At 26.1% G+C, this 13,576-nt stretch overlaps 2 protein-coding genes across 2 annotated transcripts in view; both read right to left on the bottom strand.

The window, feature by feature from the left end:
• Positions 1-13,576, bottom strand: part of LOC126908685 (uncharacterized protein MCAP_0864-like) — a 244,180-nt gene that overhangs the window by 167,349 nt on the left and 63,255 nt on the right. The window lies entirely within an intron of this gene.
• Positions 76-9,128, bottom strand: LOC126908701 (uncharacterized protein MCAP_0864-like). Its single transcript, XM_050691007.1, has 11 exons — positions 8,981-9,128; positions 7,272-7,520; positions 6,869-7,021; positions 6,706-6,780; positions 2,632-2,838; positions 2,111-2,211; positions 2,015-2,051; positions 1,480-1,581; positions 1,235-1,418; positions 305-457; positions 76-237 (listed from the first exon to the last, which is right to left on the bottom strand). Exons 1-9 carry the CDS (start codon positions 9,071-9,073, stop codon positions 1,305-1,307), a joined length of 1,131 nt encoding a protein of 376 aa, XP_050546964.1. The 5' UTR covers positions 9,074-9,128; the 3' UTR covers positions 76-237; positions 305-457; positions 1,235-1,304.

Consider the following 13,576-nt stretch of genomic DNA (forward strand, 5'->3'; position numbering starts at 1 on the left):
TTGTATTGTTTTCTAAAAATAAAATAATAATAAAAATTAGTCTATTTTTTTTAATTTATTAAAAAATTTTCTAACCTTTGTTTTACAGTGATCAATATTTTCTTCCACTAGTTTTTTTATATTTTGACTTGTTATCATTGATTTAACTTCTTCTATATATGCTTTAATTTTGTTGTATTTTTAACGGTATTTGATTACTTTGCTTGTTAATTTTGTCTTTTCTACCTCCAAATTTGTCTAGAATTTTTTAAAAATATTTTAATAAAGTTATAAATAAAAATCTCTAGTAAAATTTTGTTATTACAATTAATCTAGATTGTTTTCGATTTAATTCTTCTTGAAGTTTAAAATCCTTAATGTTACTTTCTAATTTCTCACATTCATCAAGGAAATGCTTATCTTGCATTTCATGTATTTTATTTTGTAAGTGTTGATATTCACCTTCCAAACTTTCTAGCTATAAAATGTTTGGTATGTTTAGTAAATTTATTAATAACTGACAAAGCTACTTAAAAATAAGTATATAATGGATGCATGAAAAATATTATTAGAGTAATTTGTTGTTGCTATTCATTAAATTTCACTTAAAAGAATAATTTTGTGAAGAAAATTATTTTCAGTATTTTTAAGTTTCATATTTCTAATGATAATTATTGTTATACTTGTACATCACATTGCCTCCAAAAATTAAAATTTTTAAATAAATATTTATTAATCAAGGGTGAATGCTATAAATAGAGAAGTGCTATAAATTCTTAACAATGTCATAAACGTTAGTAAGGGCATAAGTACATAATTAATTTATAATGTTCACACCTAATATACATAAATTGTCATTTTTTCATGATCAAATAAATAATTTGTTGAGGGCAGACAAAGGTGATGCAGTTCAATTTTTGGTGTTATATATAGTGTATTCAGGAATAAGTAATTTATAAATGGTTAATTTTTCATTTTAGCGCTAAAAGTTAAATTTATAGGTCATTTTTAGCTACATAGATTATTATTTAAGGATATACATATATTGTGTCTGAACTTTACTTATAACACTCAAAATCTACAACATTTGAGGTGCTTAACATAACCAATGCACTTAAAATTTTTTCTGAAATTATATTGTATGTAAGACTAAACTCAAATTAATAATAATCTTATTTATGAATCCTCCATTTGAAAATCAAATTATTGTATAATAAGTTAATTTGATTACATATACTGGATGAAAATATAATACCTATACTTAATTGAAAACATATTCATTTGAAAAATATTTGTACACCACATTATCTTAATTCATTTGTATATTATTTTGATACTTTATTTTGAATGTTATGATTTTCAAATAAGGAATCATTATATTTTTTTTGCCACTCCATTACTTTTTTTTCTGTTTTTTCTAATTGTATTTGTAGTTTAATCTAAAATAAAAAAATGTACAAATTTTCCAATAAAATAAAATTAATAAAGACATTATTTTACATCAGTATCCTGGATTCCACTTAATTTTAAAATTTCATAGTCTTTTGACATTTTATGGTATTTTTGTTTATATTGTTTAAGTTGTTTTTGAAGTTCTAAAACCTAAAAATAAAATAAAATTGATATTTGAATAAAATAAATAATATTACATTCATATAATAAATACCTGTAAAGAATATATGAGATGATAAGAATACACGAAGTATAAGTGACATTAAAAAACAATTTAAATTAGAAGTATAATCAAACTGAAATAAGTAGTATCAATTAATAAAACAATTGCATAAAAATCATGATAAACATTTTTTATTTACACGGTGTTATAGAAAATAAAAACTGTCACTTATGTATCTATGTACCTCATATAAATGGTTAAAAAGAATTTCATATTTAAAAAAAAAAACGTTATTTAATATAAATAAAAATATTATTTGATATTTTATACAATAGATAATAATCAATTAAAATATTTTAGTATTAACTTTATATATATGTCTATCAATCAGTAAAATATGAAGCATAGATATAAAAATACCTTCAATTTAAAAACTTGATTATCTTGTTCAGCCTGAGTCTTTTGATTTAATAGAGCTTTTTCTGTACTTTTTAATTGTTGTTTAAAGTGTCCAANGTCTTTTGATTTAATAGAGCTTTTTCTGTACTTTTTAATTGTTGTTTAAAGTGTCCAATAAATTTAGCTAGTCTAGCTAAATTCTGGCTTTCTAATTGTTTCTAAAGATTATAAATTAAATTTATGAAACTTATATTTTTTAATCCTATAAACATTTTATTTTTTTGTCCACCGTATAAATCATATAAAACATAAAAAAAGGGAATATTATTAAAAATAAGAATAAAGTTTGAATGAAAATTTTTATGGCTACATAATTTGGCACCATAAAATCAAAAATAAATTGTTCAGCTATGGTTAACTTAAAAGCCTTTTAAATAAGCTTATTTAAAAATAAAAAAATAAAAGTATTTAGAAACATATCTTTATTAAAATGTTTAACTCAACTATTATTTAAAATATGAATTCTAGAATTTATATACTAATTTTAAATTCGTAAGATACAGAATAAAAGACAGGCAGCCATATTAAAATGTACTGAGATTATTTAAATATTATATTAATATATAATTTAAAAATACCATTAAAACACTGTTCTTATTTTCACTAGATATAAGTTCATCAATTTTTCTGTAGGATTCTTCTAATTTTTGGTCCATTTCTTTATTAATGTCTAAAATTATATTTAATTCACTGTCTAATTTTTCATTTAAATCAACACTTTCACTTAACTTTTGTTCCAAAATTTTATTTTTATTTGTAACATCTCTTAGTTGTTGATTCAATTTCTAAAATAATAAAATAATTTTCTTACAAAAATTTTTGAATGGTCGATAACAATTTTATGACAAATATTCATTGAATTACAATTATTTTAACACATAGAGTATGTAGTTAGGGATGGAAACGATATATCAAAAATTACAAATTAACAATTAATTAAAATTATCTAGGTATGAATAATAATTTTTTTATTAGCTGATTAATGATATTTATCATGATTAATGAAATCAAATAATTTATTATTAATATATAAATGATAACAATAAATTGTTAATAATACTTATGTATTTTTTACTTGAAGCTTTTTGGTTATTATATTTTATGTTCCGTGTTTTGTTGTATAAATATACTGTACAATAATAAAACATATTGGCACGGTAGCAAAGTATCATAATATTTGGTGCAATTTGTGTTACAAAAATTTTCAATAATTTTTTGTATTTATTTATTTTGTATTATTATTTGTGATGGGTAAATTAAATAAATTTTGGCGTCATTTTGACAAAGTCAATTGTCAGCTAAATGTAAAGTATGTGTGTAAAATATGTTTATAGTCTGGCAACACATCTAATCTTCATTCTCATCTTATTAATGCACACCAACTAAATTCAAAAATAAAGGAATCCTAAAACATTGATAATGATGATTCTGACCAGATTGACAATGTGTTAATTGTGAGTATAATTATGCTATTAACATGACTTTATTTCAAAATTTATATGAAATGTAAATCTATCATAATTTTTTAGCAATTTGACATTCCTATTTCATCAACTAGTGATACTGTTTTGTTAGATGTCTCCCAAAGAAAAATGTGCCAACCTTTAATTGAGCACTGTTTTAATTATGTATCATCAATGAAAGGTAATCAATTTGACTAATGAATACATTTGAATACAATTTGTTAATAGGGCACAAGTCTGGTTTTGAAATATATTCTGAAAATTTTAAGAATTATTTTTCTCTTGATAAGATTTTATTTCAAGACTCATTTCAATATTAAGGTTAAATAAAATTTGTAATAAATTAAAAAAAGATCAATTTTTATTGTTATAATTTTATAAAAAATGAATAATTTAATTAAATTTTAATAAACTAAATAATATAATGTTTACCCGAACCGGCTAATTGCACCAATACCGATCAGGCTGCATAGTGTGGTGTATGTAAATAGAATCACTGAAGATGGAAGGATTCGCCTGCGCAGCAACCAGTGATCTATGTAGTGAAAGATGTGTTAGTGTGTATATATGTAAGTGTGTACTATTAAACTAAATAAATAAATAATTTAAACCTTTTCACAATAATTAATAATAATATTTTAAATGAATAACTTGACCTTAAATGAATAAATTTAGCCCTTTTGGCTCAACAAATAATATAATTATAAACTCTGAAAAATCTAACAAAATAACAACAATGAACTATACAACTTCAATAAATCAATAACAAATTAATATGACTCTTCCAGTAATAAATGACTCTAAACTCACTCTTTCAAATAATTATAGTAATAAACAATATGTATAAAAATAACTCCAAGATCAATGGTGTAAAATAATGTAAATTAATTAAAAGGATAATATAAAGAATAATAGTATAAAATTCAATAATAAGATGCAGTAAATAAATTAAACAAATTTTACTAGATAATAATTATTACTAAAATGACATTGAACAGATAACACAAAATTAAAGATAGTTTAATAATTTAATAATTTACCCACAATATAAAACAACAAATACCATAGCGATAGTGACTATTTTATACTCACAAGGTCCTTATGATCGTTGTGCGTTGGCCTTACGCTTACAATGAAATAAATACTAAATAACTAAAACTTGTAATAACTAATCTGTTCAATAAATCACAATCAATAATAACTACATTAAATTACAAAAATGGAACACAAACATCAACAATAGTACTCACAATTTGCAGAGCTGCTGGCCAGAGATGTTACCTAAAACTAAACACGGACCACAACAATACCAAAAGAACTAACTAATTAAAGACAATTTTTAGGTAACTAAACAATTTTTAATATCACAATTACTTAAAATACATTTGCTAATTAGTAGCTTAAGAGAAGAATAAGATCGCAATTTGTATAACGACAAATACTACTCAAATTAAAAAAACTGTTTAATTTAACAATATTATCGAAACAAAAAGAAAAAAAATTGTTTTACAATTTACTGCAAGTAGTGCAGTCAATAAAAAAAAAAAACATAAAATTTTTTCTCAACAGATGATTATTCCGCTATACAATACTTCACTATATTATCCTAAAAATGTGGTTGTGTGGGTATGGTGTGCAACAGCTGATCGGCCAGTAGTAGTGACGTCCACTATAACGTGCGTTGTAGGGAGTAGACACGTGATAACGATTAGACCGGTCAGAGTACACTTTTAGTTAACAATTGTAATGTTGTTAACACAAACAGTATAAATGTTTTTCAATACAGTAAAATAAAATTCAAATGGTAGTAGAATTACTTTATCTTAAATTTAGCTTTAAATTGAAAAGAAAAAATTTTCTTTGAGAATGTATGTATGTATGAATTATTATAATTTACCAACTAAATACTAGTTTAGGAAAAAAGTAACACATGCCCTTTATTATTAGAATTGGTTTTTTATTAAATTTGTAAATTTTCATAGCAGGAGGAATGAAAAATTTAGAAATAACTANGTATAAATTATTATAATTTACCAACTAAATACTAGTTTAGGAAAAAAGTAACACATGCCCTTTATTATTAGAATTGGTTTTTTTATTAAATTTGTAAATTTTCATAGCAGGAGGAATGAAAAATTTAGAAATAACTGATGCATTAATTTATTATATTTGCAAGGATAATGTACCATTTTCCACTGTTGAAGGAAGTGGATTTAGACATTTTTTACAAGTGTCTTGTCCCCTTTACACAGTTCCATCTAGGAATACGATAAAAAATAAATTGGATTTAAAATATGACTATTTAAAGTGTTTTCTAATAAGTTGAAGAAAAACAATAGTGTTACAATAACATCAGATATTTAGACAGATTTACAAATGAAAAGTTATATTGATGTTACTATACACTTTTTAGAATGCACTCAATTTATATGTGGTATTATTAAAATTACTTATTATAATCTAATTATTTATTTTTACGTATTTATTAATTAAAATGTATAAATTTTTAAATATTAGGTACATGAGTTAAGTAAGTCTCAAACATCTGAAAATATTAGTGAGGCATTTGAAATTATTATGACTCAATGGGAAATTAGTCAACACCAAATTATTGCTATTGTAACTGATAATGGTAATGTCTATTTGTTACATTTGTGCACTACATTCTCTGGTGCAAGCCGGCCATAATACCTGTCCTGTTCATCATTGGCTTAGCCAAGAATCATCTTTGACTCCATGTGAAAGAGAGCCACCACCCTTTGTAGCATGTTAAATTCGAGAAATAGAAGGATGTAAAAACTAATAATTATTGTTAATTTAAGAATAAATATCAATTTCAAATAAAAATGAGTGATAACCACACTTAAAAATCCTGTAAAAATTGTACATTGTGACTGTGTTTTAATTAGGTAATCAATTTTTTACTATTATTAAAAAATATAACGGTAAATATGTTCATTAAAAAAAAATGATTTTGAATTTTACTATACATCATGTTATAATGGTGTTTGTGATACAGGATTAAAATAGTTTTCCTTTAAATATTGATATTTTTGTTAGATATAATGATATCTCAATATCTATAAACAAGCTATAAACAAAATATCAATACTGTTTAATATTGATATTGTGTCAATTTTGCCATCCCTATATGTAATGAAGGAAGGTGTTTACTGATGAATATTATACCTGTTCTTTAGACTGAAAATCATGTATTTTATCTTCTAATATCTTTATTTGAGATATTTGACTTGCAGTTTCAAGCTTAACAAATAAATAAATACTATTAAGAAATACAGCTACATGATTTTTAATTATACTTTTATATAAGGTTTAATTTTAAATAATTTACCTGTAAGTTCATGTTTTCTTCAACGAGTTTTACATTTTTTGACTCTAAGCTTTTTATTGTATTTTGATAAATGTTATCTTTTTCTACCAATTCGGATTCATTTGTTGAAAGCATATTTTTAAGATGGTTGTTCAAATCATTTAATTTAGTGATCTAAAGTTAATGTAAATTAATTAGTGCAAGAAGATACAAATAACAATTTTCTGTCTACCTCATTATTTTTATCTTCTATTGTTAATATATAATATGTTGAACATATTAGTAAAAAAAATATTTCTATATAAATTATACTATAAATATACATAATATATAAATTGTAATACAATGCATTTAAGAATAATTAAAAAAATATTAATATTCAATTATTGTAAAAAATATTATTTATTTAAAAAAAAATACTAACTTCTAGTTGCTTCTTTTGTTGGCTAGATTGTTTTTCCTGTATTGTATTGGTAAGTGTTTCAATGTAATTTTGATTAAATATTTCATTTTTAACTAATGTATCTATTCTATTTTCTAAAATTTTTTGGTCTTCTCTCAAAGTTTTAATTTGATTTTCTTTAAATTTAGTATCTATTTCCATTTCTTTTATTACAGCATCTTTTTTTTCTAGCTCCTTATTAATATGGGTTAAGCTTAATTTCAAGTCATCCTGAAAATATAATAAGAATAAATATAATTTTTATTATTAAAAAAAATTTAATTTATATATTTATTGTTGTGTACATATTAGTGTATTATATCATCTAATATCTTTAATTGAGACATTTTACTAGCAGTTTCAAGCTTAACAAAAAATAAATACTATTAAGAAATACAGCTACATGATTTTTAATTACACCTTTAATATAAGGTTTAATTTTAAATAATTTACCAGTAAGTTATATTTTCTTTTTGTAACATAGGGTAGTGTAGTTATTAGCTGAGGAAGTATTGAAATATGTCGATTTTAGTATAATATAAGCTTTACAATAGTAGTAAGCAATTTTGGAACTCTTAAGCAATATAATAATTCCATATAAATGGGAAATGCAGGGTATGCAAATTAATAATGGTGGAAAAACGATTATAAAAGGGAAACATGAAAAGTATAGGGGGACGGGGGCTGGACGAGACTGGACGTTTTGTCGAAGAAACGTNCTATTACGTAATTCACTAAAAAATATTAATTTTAAATAATTGAGATAATCAATTTATATGAATTGATAGTAAATATATGGCAATATTTTTATTCTATGAATTTATTTAATTAAATGAATAACTTTAGCTTTTAAACATAAGCAGAGAATTATTTTGAATAAATTTTCTGAATTATTTTTTATTTAATGCCAAGTATTAGTAAAAATAAAATTTTATTGTCTCGCATAACATATTATAAGTAACATAATATATAAAAATAAAAGAATTTACTTTTCTTGAAAAATATCTTCAAAATCTTTAATATTTGTGTCGATACTATCTTGAGATAGTTCTTCATGATATATTTCATGTATTGAGTTAACTTCCATGATAAATATTTAATGAGAAATCTTAGTTTTTATTGTTTAATTTTTTCAATGAAATTTATTAAAGTTTACTAATTGTTAATCACTATGGCAATATAATAAGAATAAACATTTATTTTCAAAATACTTCTTTAGAGATAAATGACTAAATAAGATCATATAACTGATTTCTCGATGTTTATTAAATGTAAATCCAATATTTCTCGATTATAATTAAAAGTAAAGACTTTAATATAAAATAATTTACTACACATTAAAAAAAATATATCAGAATGTAAGCTAAAAACACAACTATTGTAAATAAAAAATCAAATTAACGCAAAATAATAATAAATATGAATAAATGTTTTAGAATATCAATTTTAATATTTTAATCCAAATTAGATTCTAATAGGTCTTTGTTATTTAACTTCCTAGTCACTTGTGGTATAACTAATCCTGATCCTTTTCTAATCCTTAATTGCCATACTGTGTCCAATATTAACTCAATTATATCTTTTCTTTTGTATGCAGGCTGTTTCATTTAATTTACTCATAATGATTTGCTATAGTGCTTTTATTATATTTTTAACTTATATTATAAATATCTCTTGTAAATAATTTTTACTTCACTTTTGTTTTCTTTCCTGTTACTTCTTTTGGTGTAAATGTATGCATTTGTAATATTTACTGTTGTTTCACATATTAATTTTTGAGCCATAATATTTTTAAATAAAGGCTTATGATATAAAAAAAAACCAAAATAGGAAGTAAGTTAAGTCATAACGACTAAACTTACTTCCTATTTTGGTTTTTGAATACTTTAAATCTACCAGTTATTTTTAGAATAGTCATTATAATATCATAATTCAAATTCTTTATCACTGCAACCGAAACAATAGTTTAACTGACTGTCATGGTATAAACTATTATAGTCATGGAACTAAAATAATTATTATTATATTTTGAATTTTTTCTGTAGATTTACTTTATATTATGGAGCATAACTTTTACCAAAAATTGTGTGGATTTAACCACCCTTGTTATATGATGTTTAATTGTAGGTATATATTTATTTATTTTAAAAAAATTATGTATATAATAAAAATAATAATAAAGTAATTGTATTAATATGAAATTACTAATTATTTAATCACTTTCACTTCACAAAATTACAATAACTATCGTTCATTAACAAAAAGAACAAAAAGACTGTATCATCCCGGTTATTTTCAATACTTTCCACTAGTTGCTGGTTCATATTAGTTAAATTACTTTATATTATTATTTTACAACAGAGGCAACACTTCTGAGGTGCTAAATAATTAATTTTATTTACAGCTACAGATAGCGAATAAACTTTATAATCATAATCTAAATCACAGTTAGAAGTAGATTTTATTTTAATTTCAAAATTTGAAATTATCTTTTTATTGTTTATCGTTATATCACTTGATACGGAAAAAACAGGTGGCGAATAAAATAGATAACACTGGGTTAGTTTTCCAAGTGGCGTCGAGCCGTTTAATAGAAAAAGAATGGTAACACAAAAGAATAAAAGAAAACCAAAAGTAACAATAATACTAATTATTGAATAATAATTCTAAAATGGATCTGTCGACAGAATGTCAAAAATGATCGAAACTGCGGTGGCGGTTCGGTTGAGTTGACGGACTGTGATACACACGATTTCGGTGTGTTGAAGTTGACTGCTTGGGCGTATTATTGAGGCGGGTATTCGACACTAGGCATTTATTGGACTTTACACCACGACGATAACGCTTGTGTGTAACGGTCCGGATTACAGTGGAGCGGTGGCTGCGAAGGAGCTGACACGACCTCGGGAGTCAAATGTGTGACAACGCCGTAGTCGTATCACACTTAAGGTATAACAAAATTATATATAAATTTTAATTTCCTAACTTTACTAACTACTCAATAAAATTATTATTATAAAATACACTGGAAAGCCAGTTTGACAATAGCTGTTTATAGCTGCTTTGTTTGACAATATCTAGGTACTCACGTTTTGCGTGTATAATATGCCTTCTGATAATTCCACAACATTACAGTCTAGGGTTATACTCTATATCAGAGTTTCTCAAAGTGTGGTCCGCGGACCCCCAGGGGTCCGCGAGCACATATCAGGGTTAGGTCTTTAAAACTGTAGGTCTTTAGATGGGGGTACGTGATTCATTTGACTTTGAGAACCTCTGCTCTATATCACGAAAGAAGTTAATATTATTTTAAATCGTGCTTTATACTTTATTATATTAAGGTCTACGATGTTCTTTATTAATTAATAAACAGTAGCTGTGTGCAAAATTCAATTACAATACTAAAATTTTTAAATATCAACGTCATATTATGTTAAAATTGCTATAATAGATATTTATTCATATATTATACTTTTAAATCTTAGAACTACCAATTAGTAATAATGAATGAAATAGAAGTTAATTTTGCTTTTAGAATAATCCACCAAATTTTTAAAATTAAACACTATCTACAGATTTGGATTAAAGCGGCGTTCCTTATGACAGTGATTTTAATCACTGTCAGATAACATCTATACTTGTTCCAACTATGCCACATTTACATTGTGCCATGACCCCACTGTGCCACCGTTTTTTTATTTTTGATACTTCAAAATAGCTCTTTTTTGTTCCTTTCTCACAAAAAAATGTTATGGGCCGAAAACAACTTTAGTATATGTAAATCGTTACTTATTAAATAAGCTAGTTAATTATGAATTTTGATATTTGTAAAAACAAAGTTAATAAATACTTAAATAAATAATAAATACTTTATGATTGATTAATTAAGAAAAACATGTATCTAAAAGAAACAAAACAGAAAATTGATATTGATATCAATTTTATTTTTTGATTAACTAAGTCGTTTATAATAAAAACCCTGCACAGTAGGGTGGCGGCACAGTGGGGTCGTGGCATAGTTAGGTCCAGTATAGATGATATCTCACAGTGATTAAAATCACTATAATAAAAAACGCTTCGATGCAAATCTGCNTAAAATCACTATCATAAGAAACGCTTCGATGCAAATCTGTAGATAGTGTTTCCTTTAGAGAAATTGGTGAAATATTTTAAAAGCAACATGAACTCTTATTTCTTTAATTATATCCTGATTAGTAGTTCTTTGATTTTAAAATGTAATATATGAATAAATACTAATTATAGTTTTTAAATTTAGTATGAAATTGTAATGTATGCTATGATGTATGGTTCATTGTGTTGAGCGGTTGATAAGAGAGTAGAGCAGAGAATTTGTGTAGCAGAGATGAGAATGTTTAGTTGGATGAGTGGAGTAACTAGAAAAGATAGGATAAGGANGAGTGGAGTGACTAGAGAAGATAGGATAAGGAACGAGCATATAAGAGGAAGTATAGGTGTTGCGTCAATCGTGGATAAGATGACAGAAAATAGACTTAGATTGTTTAGTCATGTTATGAAGAGAGAAGAATGGGAAGCTGTAAGAACAGTTATAGAAATGAATTTCTANAAAATAGACTTAGATTGTTTAGTCATGTTATGAAGAGAGAAGAATGGGAAGCTGTAAGAACAGTTATAGAAATGAATTTTGAACCAAAAAGAGGTAGAGGAAGACCAAAAAGGAGATTGAGGGATGTTATTGAATGCGACATGAGGACAGCTGATGTGAGCATTGAAGATGAGGGAGATTGTGTCAAATGGAAGCTTAGGATAAGGGTGGCCGATCCCAAATAGTTGGGATTAAGGCAAAGAAAAAAAAAATTCCGGTGGCAATTGACATAATATGATTGTTGTTTGGGAATGTACAATTTAGCGTTTAGTTGGGTTTAAACAATATAGCATCAAATCAATTACGGCGCCCGCCGGTTTAGTGTCAGTCCGACTGCACGGGAGCGGCAAGGGACGCTTCGCGTGGTGCGAGGTGCCCATCAGGGCTTCGCAACCGTTGGTCGGGCTGACACGGCTCAGGGTAGGATGGGGCACGTGCCGGATCCGGGTCCCAAAGGACAAGGGACCGCGCTGCTACAGGTGCCTCGAAAGGGGCCACGTGCAAACGGCCTGTAGCGGTCCGGACCGGACCGGCGCGTGCTTCACGTGCAGAGGGGAAGGCTACCGGTCGAGGGACTGCCCCAAGAAGGTGGGGGGCCGGAGAAGCCTTCATAAGCATCTCCTGTCCTCCTCACTCCGTTTGTGTGTGTAATTTCTGTTTTGTGAATTATTATTACGTAAGCCAACCCTCGCGAAGTCCTGCCCCCACCTCCACGTGGTGTAGCCCGGGCAATGGATCCCACCTTTTGGGATCCGGCTAACGGGGGAGGCCACACCACGTTGTGAATCAGCTCTTGATTAATTTCGGGCTGATTCACAACGTGGTGGTGTGAATTTTAGACGGCGTGGGCCGCCCTGAAGCAATACCTCGCGGTAGTTCCAGGGCGGTCCACATCATGCCGGATTGTGAAAAAAGAAAAAAAAATAGCATCAAATCAATTACCTACTCTGTCGCTTGTATATTAATATACACTACACTTCTACGATACAATAAATAAATAAACTCACACATACACACATATGCATTTATAACATTGTGTCTAATGTAAGTATAACATCATAAAAAGTAATCGTAAAATGAAAAAAATAGAATATACATTTTAGTACTCATATTAAATGTAATGTAACTCGAAAAATATTTGTTTGAATGAAAAAATATAAGATAATCTTTTTGTATATAATTGTCTTTTAAACAATTTTTGTACGAAATTTTTTTTTTGTAAGTTAAATATTTTTTGAAAAAATTAAAAAAGCTCATGTTTTTGAACTTTTGCGAGGCTGTAAAAAAAACATGAATTTTTAACATATTAAAAATCTATTCAGTTATAGTTTGAAAATAAATCTTTTTTTCTTTTAATTATTATTTTATATGTAATTAGTAATAATATTAAAAAAAAAACGGTAGCACAGTGGGGTCGTGGCATAGTGGAGACATTGCATAGTAGGGTCCAGTATAGATTTAATCTGACAGTGATTAAAATCACTATTATAAGAAACGCTTCGATGCAAATCTGTAGATAGTGTTTAATTTTAAAAAATTGATGGATAATTGCAAAAGCAACATCAACTTCTATTAAAATAAAATACAAAACCCATAATTATCATACAAAAATAGTATATTTTTCAATATGGTAGCCATTTGCGTATAGAAGATAGATCGTCGG

Source organism: Daktulosphaira vitifoliae, unplaced genomic scaffold, assembly GCF_025091365.1.
Source record: "Daktulosphaira vitifoliae isolate Bord-2020 unplaced genomic scaffold, ASM2509136v1 Scaffold_5, whole genome shotgun sequence".
Taxonomy (NCBI): Eukaryota; Metazoa; Arthropoda; class Insecta; order Hemiptera; family Phylloxeridae; genus Daktulosphaira; species Daktulosphaira vitifoliae.

Excerpts from the sequence above, each read along its gene's own strand:
- LOC126908701 (XM_050691007.1), bottom strand. The coding sequence starts at position 9,073 with ATGGCTCAAAAATTAATATGTGAAACAACAGTAAATATTACAAATGCA. Across the intron at positions 6,781-6,868 it reads AAGAAAACATGAACTTACAG|CTTGAAACTGCAAGTCAAAT; the intron begins GTAAATTATTTA and ends TTATTTGTTAAG. Across the intron at positions 1,582-2,014 it reads ATCAAGTTTTTAAATTGAAG|GTTTTAGAACTTCAAAAACA; the intron begins GTATTTTTATAT and ends TTTTATTTTTAG.